This window comes from Phyllobates terribilis, unplaced genomic scaffold (genome assembly GCF_046119375.1).
Source record: "Phyllobates terribilis strain yellow unplaced genomic scaffold, ASM4611937v1 Scaffold_9__5_contigs__length_417890890, whole genome shotgun sequence".
In the NCBI taxonomy this organism is placed as follows: domain Eukaryota; kingdom Metazoa; phylum Chordata; class Amphibia; order Anura; family Dendrobatidae; genus Phyllobates; species Phyllobates terribilis.
In genome coordinates this window covers 88,411,515-88,425,280 of record NW_027362769.1, presented here as the reverse complement: position 1 = coordinate 88,425,280, position 13,766 = coordinate 88,411,515, and the positions used below count along the sequence as shown (strand labels likewise).

Here is a 13,766-nt window from a genome sequence, read left to right as displayed (position 1 = left end):
GTATTTGCCAATATACACATGTATGCATACCTAGGACAGAAGTCCGTTTTTCATTATGCATTTATCAATCAATTGTTTTAGTGGGATTTTAAAAATTTAGAAGGCACAAAATTATTTTTTTAACTAAAAAAATAGTTGTTCTGCCTGTGACAGTTTGGTAATTTGAAAATATCTGCATTAACTGGATTAGCAGGTTTAAAGCGATGTTACCATCAGGGGTATTTATGCCATATATCCAGGAGCCATAGCTCTCTTAGAATACTGCTCTATTGCTCGTTGGCAAGAATGAGGTAGCTGTGCATGGCGTGGCTCTTTCAATTCACTACTTAAAAGAGCCCTGAATATTGCCAGGTGTGCTAGCTCTCCAATTTTCAAAGCTTCCTTAGCAATTACTGGGGAAAACCACAATTGAGTGGAACACGTCTCCATTCTTGAGAGCTCACAAGTCCACCTTCTCGAGATAGATGCAGTTCTCACCACTGGGACTCGCACCTTTTGGATATTTATGGCATATCATGTTATTATGCCTTAATTGCCCAGATGGGACAATACCTTTAGGTTAAGAAACTGTTGGTAAGTCCCTCAAAAGCTGTCCTTTAAACTCTTCCATGTAGGAAAAGACTGACTGTTGGCTTTTAAGATGCCTGATTCTTTGTTCACCCAGATAATAGGCTGCTACCAGAAGCATCTGGCAGTGGCTTATCCCACATCTTAAAGACCTAAAAATGCATGCTAAGATGGTCATCAACATGTTTATGGGGGTGACCTGAAAGATACTCATCAGCCAACAACCATCTTATGTACATGGCACCCTTATCTGTCCTTATTTGTGTATTGTATATTTCTGCCTCCACTATTCTGCATGCTTATTACATTCAAGCTAAAATCTTTCAGTGGCAGATATTATAATGTCTATGGCAGGGGCGGACATATATCATTGGTGCAACCTGTGCAGCTGCACAGAGACCCAACAGGTAAGGGGGTCACGTACATGTCTAAATCACCTAGAATTGTGCATTGTGATGAGTTGTTGGACTTCAAAGGTCCCATACAATGGGGACTTCTTCTATCTATTTCCACATTGGTCTATGGTCACGTTAACTCAGCATTTAATGTTTATTATCTGCCGTTGTCGATATCCATGCCAAATATTGAGAAACATATTAATTTATTAAGAAACAAAGGTCAAATTGTATGTCCTGAAAACAACACAGTGAAAAACACTATTGACCAATTTAGGCTTTCTATTCAACCTGTGTTAGGCGGTCACAGGGTGAAGATTATTTTTTTCAATCCTGGCTGTGCGGTGGACCCAATCATGAATACTCTAACACTCTATGGCATTGTCATTACAAGTCTTCAACTTTTTATTATGTTTAGATCTACTGAAAGTGGCAAATTGCTTGTGATCCCACAGGATGGAAGCCACTGGCTTAGTATGCGCTCTGTAGTGGATAAGTTATCTGAAAAAGGTCACCAAATTGTTATAATTGTCCCAGAAGTGAACTTTCATCTGAAGAACATGGACAACTACACAGTAAGAACTTTGCATGTACCATACACCAAAGAGTTTATGGAGTCATTCTTAAAGGAGTACACCAATGATGTATTTGAACATAAGACCTTTTTACAGAATATGAAGCATACATATCACAGAATAATGAACACCACTAAACTTATTGTTGCCGCCTGTGAGAACTTTCTCAAGAATGAAACTCTTATCAAGTATTTGGAAGCAAGCAATTTTGATGCTATGTTGAGTGATCCTGTTTTCCCATGTGGAGAAATTATTGCTGAATATTTATCTATTCCTTCCATATTTTTTATGCGTGGAGCTCTATTTTCAGTGGAACAAGCAGGCGCTCAGTCTCCAAGTCCACCTTCTTATGTCCCCAGGTTCTTCACCACCTATACTGACCATATGACCTTCAACCAGAGAGTTAAAAACTTCCTACTGACCTCAATTGAATCTGCAGCATATAATCTATTTTATGCGCCATTTGCTCATATAGCTTCTGATTTTTTGCACAGGGATATCACAGTTTTGGACCTTTTCAGTCGTGCTTCCATCATACTTTTAAGAATTGACTTTGTCTTTGATTTTCCAAGACCTGTTATGCCAAATATGATTTTTATTGGAGGCATCAACTGTGCCAACAAGAAGCCTCTTAACCAGGTAGAAATAAAGTTCTTTCTTTTTTATCATTCTACTTCTTCTTGCAATGTTAATAGTATGTTAGGTTGTTGTATTTTCTATTTACAAAGGTAATATAACTAGGCAAGTTTTTTGCAGTAGTAATTTAAGGAAAATTTATAATTTTAGTATATGTATTAAAATGTTTATTTTATATACAAATAGAGGACTAATATGTATACCTGTAATTTACATTTGAGATCACATAATTATCATACATTTATCTATAAATCTGTTGTATTACAATTACATAATATTATATTGTGCTTTATCGGCATCATTTTATGACATACAATTTGTGTTTTGATGAAATACGTGACTGTAATTGAGATTTGACCATTTTTATAGACGTTTGAAAATATTGACTTCATTCAACCATAAGTAAAAATAATTAAAATGTAACTAAAGTCTGAGAAAAATTTGGATTCTCTTAAATTTCTTGTATACTGGTGGGGGTCCGGGCCTTGAGACTCACCAATAATTGCTCAAAAGTCTGCTCAGAATTGTACAGTTTATCAAACAGATGCGCACAACTCTGAAAGCCGGCACAGAGCGGAGTACAGATTCAATAAAAATTCTATAGTCTATTTCTAGTCAATCTGTACTCTGCTCTGTGCGTGTGCTCAAGCAGGAGCTCTGCACTTCTACCTGCTGAGCTGTGCACTTCTTAACGTTTTTTTGAACAATCAGTGGGGGTCTCATGACCCTTCCCGATATACAGGGAATTTTTAAGTGACTATAAAAGTTAAAAATTTTCACCAAAGTTTAATTAGACTTTAATGGAATAGAATAGTAACCCAAGAAGACTTGTTCAGGATACTTTAAAGGAGATCTGACAGTAAATTGTGTTGATATATAACTATAACAGGTCCATTGAGCTATTATTCTGATTAGTTGATATGTTGAGGAATTTGCATCAGAAAATTGGTCCCGGAGATACTTAACCTGTTTTAGGTCAGTTTTTAGGGCAGATTCTAAATCTGCCCTTATTTTTCTTCCATCAGCTCTAGCTAATTGGATGACATATACCCTAGGCATATGCATACGACTGATTAAACACTAGGACTGAGGTCTACTAAACATTTTTGCCTTCTTGGTTATTAAAACAAATTCATACATGTAGATTTCTTTTATTTATGACAAATTTACATCACAGAATAAGAATTAAATATGCATAAAAAGTTGTCATTGATACACTTCATTTACTGAGATACCTCGCAAACAATGGCGCTTTAAAGATCTCTCGCGGTGAGTTGCACCAGGACAATTACTTTGAATAGACCTGATTTAATCCGCCATCATGTGGGTATCCCAGTGTCCTCGGGATCTTTCTTCTATAGTTCTTAAATTCTTGGTGGCATCGTTCAACCTGTTCTTCACTTAGGTCACCAAGGTTTTCTAGGAAACTATTCAAGGGACTGTGGAGATAATACACCTTGATACTTATTGTACAGCCAAGGTGATAGAATAGGATTGTTTTTGTCTATTAACATGTGTGCATCTATCTGTGTGAATGCATACATGTTTCATCTGTAATGTCTCCAAGTAACCATCAATTTGTACATATAGTAAATGTTTTTTTTTTTGGAGGAGATGCACTTAGGTGTTGTGAAGGAAATGTACAAAGGACTTTGTCATGAAAATAAATGTTCTCGAAATTCTCAAATACTCAAACTTATTTATTCTTTACATTCAATTATATTGGCTGTACAATGAAAAATGACGATAGCTGTAATTTATTTTAGATACAGTTTGATAAAAGTTATTATCAACCCACAGTTTTAAGTGTTGTCCCTTTAATAATATAGCATTATGATTATGTGCAAAATTATAATGGCCTATGCTAAAGGTTATCTATTGTTTTTTACATTTTTATTTAATTAATGAACAACTTGAAAGTTACGCTTTGGAAGCACTATGAGGAACATTTCTCCTGAATACTTAAAATCTCTGGGGCTAATAAGTTGTTGAGTTGTCCTCTTCTATGATGTTGTTACATGTAGTTAGCTTTCTCTTAGTTCTTTATTTGAAAATTCACACAATCAGTATGTCACTAAAACAGCAGTGGTCACTCAACTTTCCTATAATCGTAAATGACAACTCTACCTAGTTTTGCTGAATATCGCTTGACTGATGTAAGTGACCCCTTCCACGAGTGCAATCCTGGCCAATATCACCAGTGATGATTAACTCTGTTCTTTGAGATAAGAAATGAAATAACCTTTACCTAAAGGTTCATTTGAGTCCATGACAAATATACAAAGCTGGCACAAAATAAACTTATTTTCCTCAAATTCGCAATGAGATTGCACTTTTTTTTGGGTCATTGTATCACACTGCTGATAGAAGAACTCTCCCTCTAGGTAATGATGACTTTCCAGATTTACAGGATGAAAAAATCTATTTTGTTAGATTTATGTTATTCCTACAAGTCGTCCCTCATTACCTAGTTTACCAATGTTTATAGATATTTCTTTAAAGGAAATCTGTCAACAGGATTTCAACCCCAAACTATTTATATGTGCATGTACCTCTTCCAAAGACAAGTCCAACAATACCATCCTATCCTTAGATAAAGAGCCTTAGAGTACAAGTTTACAGTCACTCTATGTAACTGCAGACTTGTGAATCCTCCCAGCATGCACAAGTATTTGCATACACGCAGTCGTGTACCGACTAGATAGGTGCAGTCTCTCTCAATGCAAGTGTATTCCAGCGAGGCCATACTCGTCTAGTCAGAATGTGGCCAGGAGTTTGCGAATCATATACTTGTGGTCACACAACCTCCCGACACCGGAGAATCCTCACAGCGTACAGTGCACACAATGTGAGGATTCACAAGTCTGCAGTCATATAGAGCGATTTCAGACTTACCGGTACTCCCCAAGGTCGGACAACCTCTTTCAGGGGAAAATGCATTGAAAGCATGTGGAACGTATATGGGACCTTAAAAGGGGAGATGCAAATGGAACCTTATCTGAGTGTATAGTGTCAAATACCATTAAATTAAAAATGTTAGTCCTGCAAACCATGTTTGAACAAAGTGGTTGATCAACCTATCAAAACAACATCAATCCAGCATAAAGCTTAATCTTTATTAAGCAAATATACAAAACTCTAAAAATATGCTTCAATATGTATCAAATGATATGCCACTAAAGATGGTAGTAGACCGAATAAGTCTCACAACCAACTATTAATAATGGAGCTTCAAAGACAAACCCGAGATTCAAAATAAGACTGGTCAATTTTTAGAGTCATGAATTATCAGTCATTATAGGTATAGATAGTGCAGTATTATAATCCGTGCTCGACTAAATAGACCAGTTCAATCTCACCAATGTCCTTAGTGTGGCAAAGGGTCCATCAAAAGGGAGCAATAAGCTCATTGTCCATCATCCCTTCAGGCCCGCCAAGGCCGTCAGCCCCACTCTGGTAAGGCTCTCCCCTGCTGGTTTATTCTTTTTATATATATTTTTTTGCTTTGGCACTTGCTTTGTTTTTTGGCCATTGGGCAGTTTGCAATAAATTCCACATTGGGTCCCATCGGAGGGGTTGCTTACCATATTACTATTGGCACATGCTTTCTATTTGATTCATTATACATTGTATGGGGCTGAACTTACAATGTATAATTATACATTGTATGTGGGTGGACTTTTCTCTTTTTCTGTCTGTTGTGCAATTTTATATATTATGTTGAATAAACTTTCTGCTTCTTAAACCAATATATGTCATAGGTGTGTCAGGTGGTATAGACAGTCACTCTGCGTTTGACATTGCAGACACCTTCTTAATCTTTCTTACTTTAAGATCCAGGGGCGACCTCCCTCCTGCTGTCAATTGACACACCCTTGCAGGGGAGTTAAAAACCCTCAGTTTGCTTCAGGGAACCACTGGTGATATTTCTTTGCTCCTTGGCTCTGGCTTGGAACGCTAGCAGTTGGCTAGCTTCTTCTCTGGTGCCCTTGGAGGACAGCTGGCATTTCCCCTCTGGTTTCTGCTCAAGCTAAGTTATCCTCTTTGTTTGTCTTCCTTGTTGTCTTTAGTTTGTAGTGGGGCCTGACCCATGCTCATCCCTCCCCCTCCCTATCTAGGGCCTGGCTCTAGGGATATACAGGGCTTAGGTTTCCTGCTCGGCGATTGGTGTGGAACCAATATAAAGATTTTAGGGTAGGCAGGATGTTATTAGATCTGCCAAGAGGTCTCCACTTCCCCTTTCCCTAGTGTTTGGGCTTCCTTCCCCTCTTCCCTTCTTGTTACTCTGAGGTTTTCCCACACCTTGCGTGACAATATAACCCAGTTTCCTCCTATCTATCAAATATGTTTGTTGGACTTGGTTCTTTTGGGTGATCCACGGCAACCAGTCGTTGCTGTGTTTCATTTTTTGTTTCGAATATGCGATTGGCAATCTTAGTATTTTTAAGATGGTTTATATGGCATAAAATAATACAATACATTATAAAAACATGTTATAAAACGGCTGAATATTTAGCAAAACAAAACAGCAATGACATAACTGGTTGCAATGTTATAAAAGTGCTTCAGGAAAAAAACTCTCACAAGGATGGCAGCAGGGATGGACACCAACAGTGCAGGGAACCTGTGCTGGACTTGTGTCTGGGCACCGCCTTTCTATCAAGCCTCAAACTGCATATACATTCGCACATTTCATTCAAATATATAAAATCTGCATATGTTTTATGTGTTTTTTGGGCCTCCCCACGGATCCCTGTGCAATTGAATTGGCTGTCCATGTTATTTGTCTATCCATGAATGGTCATGCATGCAGTACCCAGTGTGTGTGTATTAAACAGTGTCTTGCTGTACTTTTTTATTTGCCCATTAGTACATTATCCTCTTTACACACCCTAAAATAAGTTTAATTCAGGGTCCGTTTTTATGGAGAGGGCTCAGGAACTGAGATTGCTCCCTTCAGGACAGATGCCAACTGTGTTAACAGAGACAGCTCCACTTGCTGCTGTTCAACCATCTGGATGCCGCTATCAAGTTAGGCCTGTTTCACACGTTTTGATATTTCCGATACTGGAAAAAACAGTACCAGAGATGTTCGTGTCTACCTGTGTGGCACATGTACAGTATGGCAACCATGTGCCACCCGTGTACCGCATCAGGATCACACGTACCAACACCTGGGAATCAGCGGTACAGTTAGCTTTGTCTCCACGCGCCGGTGCTCAGGGCATCTATCATCATTGCCCCCTGCTTGTGCTGCGATCAGCGCGAGCAAGGGACAATGTTGAGAGTAGTATTCAGCTGCCGCTGTGTCCAGCAAGTGTAAAAATAAGAATAAAATAAAAAAATCCTTATACTCACCTGTCCAAAGTTGAAAAAATCCAGTGTCCCACATTGTAATCCATCTGACTGACAGGCAAGCGCCCACACTGAGGAGCAGGGCAGAACGACTCGCTACAGTGAGTGGGCCCCTGACCTGCGCTGAGCTCAGTGAGCGGTGAAACTACACTGCTCAAAAAAATAAAGGGAACACTTAAACAACAGAATATAACTCCAAGTAAATCAAACTTCTGTGAAATCAAACTGTCCACTTAGGAAGCAACACTGATTGACCATCAATTTCTCTTGCTGTTGTGCAAATGGAATAGACAATAGATGGAAATTATTGGCAATTATCAAGACACACTCAATAAAGGAGTGGTTCTACAGGTGGGGATCACAGACCACATCTCAGTACCAATGGTTTCTGGCTGATGTTTTGGTCACTTTTGAATGTTGGTTGTGCTTTCACACTCATGGTAGCATGAGATGGACTTTACAACCCACAGAAGTTGCTCAGGTAGTGCAGCTCATCCAGAATGGCACATCAATGCGAGCTGTGGCAAGAAGGTTTGCTTTGTCTGTCAGCATAGTGTCCAGACGCTGGAGGCGCTACCAGGAGACAGGCCAGTACACCAGGAGATGTGGACGGGGCTGTAGGAGGGCAACAACCCAGCTGCAGGACCGCTACCTCTGCCTTTGTGCAAGGAGGAACAGGAGGAGCACTGCCAGAGCCCTGCAAAATGACCTCCAGCAGGCCACAAATGTGCATGTGTCTGCACAAACTGTTAGAAACCGACTCCATGAGGGTGGTATGAGGGCCCGACATCCACAGATGGGGGTTGTGTTCACAGCCCAACACCATGCAGGACGCTTGGCATTTGCCACAGAACACCAGGATTGGCAAAGTCGCCACTGGCGCCCTGTGCTCTTCACAGATGAAAGCAGGTTCACACTGAGCACATGTGACAGAGTCTGGAGACGCCGTGGAGAGCTATCTGCTGCCTGCAACATCCTTCAGCATGACCGGTTTGGCAGTGGGTCAGTAATGGTGTGGGGTGGCATTTCTTTGGAGGGCCGCACAGCCCTCCATGTGCTCGCCAGAGGTAGCCTGACTGCCATTAGGTACCGAGATGAGATCCTCGGACCCCTTGTGAGACCATATGCTTGTAAGGTTGGCCCTGAGTTCCTCCTAATGCAGGACAATGCCAGACCTCATGTGGCTGGAGTGTGTCAGCAGTTCCTGCAAGATGAAGGCATTGAAGCTATGGACTGGCCCGTCCGTTCCTCAGACCTGAATCCGATTGAGCACATCTGGGACATCATGTCTCGCTCCATCCACCAACATCCCTTTGCACCACAGACTGTCCAGGAGTTGGCGGATGCTTTAGTCCAGGTCTGGGAGGAGATCCCACAGGAGACCATCCGCAACCTCATCAGGAGCATGCCCAGGCGTTGTAGGGAGGTCATACAGGCACGTGGAGGCCACACACAATACTGAGCCTCATTTTGACTTGTTTTAAGGACATTACATCAAAGTTGGATCAGCCTGTAGTGTGTTTTTCCACTTTAATTTTGGGGGTGACTCCAAATCCAGGCCTCCATTGGTTAATAAATTTGATCTCCATTGATGATTTTTGTGTGATTTTGTAGTCAGCACATTCAACTTTGTACAGAACAAAGTATTCAATGAGAATATTTCATTCATTCAGATCTAGGATGTGTTATTTGAGTGTTCCCTTTATTTTTTTGAGCAGTGTATATAAATGCCAGCTTATTGTATTTATTTATTTTTTAGTTTTCCTTTGCTTTATAACGAGCCTCCATAAACGTTTATTCAGGCACTGCTTATGTGCACCGTTTCCCTTTATCTGGGTGTTCCCTCAGCCATGTATTACAATTGCAATTCCTAAGGGGTGGGATTTTTTTGTTGGATTTCATACAACCAAGACAAAAGTTTAGACCTATTATAGGAAGAACAAATCCCATATAACACTGACTCTGGTAGTGTGCCATGCAGCACTACCCAATCAGGACAACAATAGAATAATACCTATATAAACTAATTGGGTCAAAGGAATTCATAGCCAAAAGCAATTTAGCAGATAATTATCCAATTTTATTGAAGACACCATTTAACAATTAAAAAACATCTAAAGACATGATTAAAAGAATGTGTGACAAAGAGGGGATGAGGGGGTATCTACAGCAACATGATTTTAAGTATGTAATCTGAAGTTGTCATAAATTCAATTAATTCAGGATTTGGTGCAATATAAGGTGCATAGTGCAAACAGTACTTGATAGCTGAGGTATATGACGCGCCCCCGGGGCCGCGGGGTACTCGGTACCAGGCCTTCAGAAGCTTGGGGGGTATCACGGTGGCAGGCCCGGCCCGTGGCCCAGGGCAGTCAACTAAAAGGGGGGTAGTTAGATGGATAGGGAATAGGAAAAAGGGGAATAGAAATGTCAAAGTTCGTGACACCACCTGTGGTGTCTGGTGAGGATCACCAGCGCTGCAGCAGTCCACTGAGGCCGGTGTTGTGGCAGCTTAGATGGTATCGCTCCCCACAGGTGGAGCAGGGTCTCAGGGCAGCGTAGGAGGGGGGGGGGATGCAGGACAGAGGGGACCCAGCCGGGTCAGAGCAAGAATAGGAGCACACACGAAAGTCACTTCTGTACCTTTACTGGTGTTTAGTTCAGGAACACCCCGGAGCACTGTAGGGTGAGGGGTGCACGTCCGGATTCTCCCCAGTGAGCGGGTGTAAGGCCTCCTGTTTCTTGCCTCTCTGTAGTAAGTTTCTGACCTGCCTGGAGCTAGGCCTAACTTGGTTTCTGTTCTGCACCTGCTGACTTGGTGATAGGGCATTCTGTTGGAGATCATTCTCCCTATTCTTTGGGGTCTCCGTGATTCCTGACCCTGGTACGTATCAGCTTTTGGTAATCCTGGGACATGTAGTTTGCCAGGGGTTCCGGTTGTTTTCTACTGGTCATGAAGATCCACGTAGACTCGGACCCGGTGTCCGTTATATGCTTATGGGGTGAGCTTGTAAAGCTCCTCTGCCCCCAATGCTACTTTCTTCCATTTGCCTTCGGCCCCGCTCGGGCCCTCACTAGGCTACACACACTGCAGCCGGGACACTGCTCTTCTTCGCCGCTCTCAGAGTGTCGGCACACTCCTAGCTCTCTATTCTGAGCTCTGTGAGTTCTAGTCTGGACTCGCTCTACAGACTGTACTGAACTCTTTCTGCAGGAACTGCTAGGCTCTGGCTCGACTGCACTCACTCCTTCTGTGTCTGAGCAGGAACTCCCTAGCTGCTCTGTACTCTAGCAGGCTAGGAACTGAACTGCCTAACTCCACCCTCCCTATATATGTCCCTATCCAGGCTCCCTCTGGTGGTCTGAGGTGGAAGGTGAGGTGTGTGTATGCTGTGGGGGCCTCTTGTGGAGAAATCCATTTATGCATCCCTCTAGGATCTGTGGCACTCATGAACAGCAGGGGCGCCACATATATAGTTTACCATATTAACCCATTTGAATAGACAGCACAGTTATAGCCATAATACCAACCAGTATTCATGTCACTTTAGCGCCCACACCTGCCCCACACTTTGGAGTGACATGAATACTGGTTGGTATTATGGCTATAACTGTGCTGTCTATTCAAATGGGTTAATTTTGTGAATTAATACTGTTAGGAAAGTGCCAGTACTGAAAGTCTGTCTCCAGGGAGACAATTAATTTGGTTCCTCCCAGGAGCCGTTGGCTTTCAGTCATACAGGCATGGCACCATGGCTGCAGTCACTGCTCACAGCATTGTGACGGCTGTAAGCATGCCCTAGAACTTCATAGTCAGTGCGAACAACTGCCGCTCACAGTGCTGTGAGTGTTGACTGTAGCCAGCGCCGGCTGTACCTCTATAACTGAAAACAGGCGGCTTCCTGGAGGAATAAAGTTAATTTTCTTCTCAGATGCCACACTATCAATACGGCAGCCGGCACCATTCTAACACTATTAACCTGTAGATTAATCCTATATCTGTAGGGTCTCTGTAATGGGGAAAACCTGCAGTTTTGTTTTAAACAAACAAAAAAAGTTTGCTTTAAAAAGGTAAACTGTTCTTTATTCACCCTTCCCGGGTCCAACTCTGAGCCTCCTGCTTCTGGTGTTATTGTCTGCAGCACTGATGTCAGGTAGATAGCGCTGCAGCCTATCAGTGACCTCAGCGACTCAGTTGTTTATACCATCAACTTGGGCAGGGCCACTTAGCTCACTGATTGGCTGCAGTGCTGTTGATGTGATGTCAGGACAGTAGACAATAAGGCTAAAATCGCTTGGAAAAGCGCTCGATAACCCGCATGCAGAAATGCATGCAAAAACGATTGACAAATGCTTCTACCTGGCGGGAAAAATGCATGTAAAATCCGCATGCGTTTTTCCTGCCAGGGAGAAGCGGAAAAAATATGCAGCATTTCTGCATCTTGGGCACATAGCCTAACAGGCAGCATTGGAGACTCAGCAGTGGACCAGGGAGAGTGAGAGAAGCACATTTTGTTTTTCAAAAACAAACTGCAGCCAGTGAACAAGGGTTTCAGGAAAAGGGAAAACCACTTTAATAGAAGTCGGGTAAGGGCGATCTTACTATAACATTAGCTGAAAAGAAGTTGTTTGCAATATAAAAATAGAGGAGGAACATAATTCAGTTCAGTTCTTATCCTAGGTGGAGTTAGTTCTAGTTATGTGTTTTCTGTATTGCCTCCAGCTACAGAATTACTGCACTTCTGGAATGTTTTTGCAGTAACTCTGCCAAAATCCACTTTCTTTGGAATTTCAACATTTCTCCCCTCCTAGCAGGAGAATGTCAACCTTCACATTTTACCGATCTGTCATCACTAAAAAACAAACAGTGAAACAAAATGTAAAGCCGTCCCACTGCAAGTCCACGCCTTTCCTGGGAGATTTCTGTGAGCTTTGTGCTAAAGACGACAAATATGAGTGGCAAGTTTTGTCAGTCCTTGGCTGCATTTTTTATGTTTTTCCTGATTACATTCAGTTTGTCAGAATGTGGGAGACTACTCGTGATGACTCAAGAAGGAAGCCATTGGCTCAGCATGCAAGGTTTGGTAGACAGCTTATCCAAAAGAGGTCATCAAATTGTTGTGATCACTCCAGAAACTAATCTCATTAATAAAGGCTTGGGTTATGCTGTTCAAACTTACCACTTGCCTCTCAGGAAAGATAATATAGAAGATCTTGTTACCAAAGTGAGTCAAGAAGTGTTTGAACATAAGACAATTCCTCAGAAGATACAGCTAGTCTACAAAATACTAACAGATGTAACAAGTCGGTTTCTAACATCCTGCAAGACTGTTCTTCAGAATAAAACACTCATCGACTATTTGGAAAAAGGCAAGTTTGATGCCATGTTGAGTGACCCTGTGTTTCCATGCGGTGAGATTATTGCTGAATATCTCTCTATCCCTTCTGTGTTCTTCGTGAGTGGCGCTCCTTTTGGGATGGAAGAAAATGCAGCTCAGTCTCCTGACCCACCTTCCTATGTACCCAAATTATTTACCACCTACACGGACCACATGACCTTCATCCAGAGATCGCAGAATGTTTTTGTAAGATTTTTTGACTTTGCAATATTTGATATATTGTACTCTCCTTATGCCGAACTGGCAACAGAGTTCTTGAAACGAGATGTCAGAGCTTTGGACCTTTACAGGAGAGCTTCAATTTGGCTTCTTAAAAAGGACTTTGTCTTTGAGTTTCCCAAGCCTGTTATGCCCAATATGGTTTTTATAGGAGGCATTAACTGTGCCAACAAGAAACTGCTAAACCAGGTAAAATGTTTTTGTTGTGTAATTGTGGCCAACGTTTCAACCCAATAATCCATATTCATGTGATAGATTGCTTCTGCTAGAGCCAGTTGCTTAGCAGATATAGCTCTGATTTTAGGTTTTTGAGAAGATTGTAAGTGGACACATAAAATAGAATTATGTGCAGATTTCTTCCAGGCTTATTGCTATGTCAGGTTAATTTTACACCTACCAACTGGCAGCACTAGATAATTACCAATCAGCAACTTGTTTCCTGATTGGCAATTCATTTAATAACCTACTTACACTGGCAGAATGAGCTAGGCTGATATTGTTCTCAAAAACCTACAAAAATGTGTGCAGCCAAAGGGAGTATAGATATACATTTAATGAAATAAACATTGACAATAGATAAAAGACAAATGTTTAAAATAGGGGGAACACTAGAGGATGCC

The 13,766-nt window shown here is 41.5% G+C and overlaps 1 protein-coding gene across 5 annotated transcripts in view; it reads left to right on the top strand.

The window, feature by feature from the left end:
* The window catches only part of LOC141161631 (UDP-glucuronosyltransferase 1A1-like), a 133,177-nt gene that overhangs the window by 107,903 nt on the left and 11,508 nt on the right, over nt 1–13,766 (top strand). The window contains exon 1 of one of the 5 annotated variants that reach the window (XM_073646723.1): nt 1,204–2,176. The exons of 3 other annotated variants lie outside the window; for them this stretch is intronic. In XM_073646723.1, the coding sequence (XP_073502824.1) occupies nt 1,319–2,176 (858 nt within the window). In that variant the 5' untranslated portion in view covers nt 1,204–1,318. Of the gene's footprint in view, nt 1–1,203; nt 2,177–12,404; nt 13,336–13,766 lie in introns of those variants that run through there. One more of the 5 variants, XM_073646727.1, reaches the window with a different exon arrangement.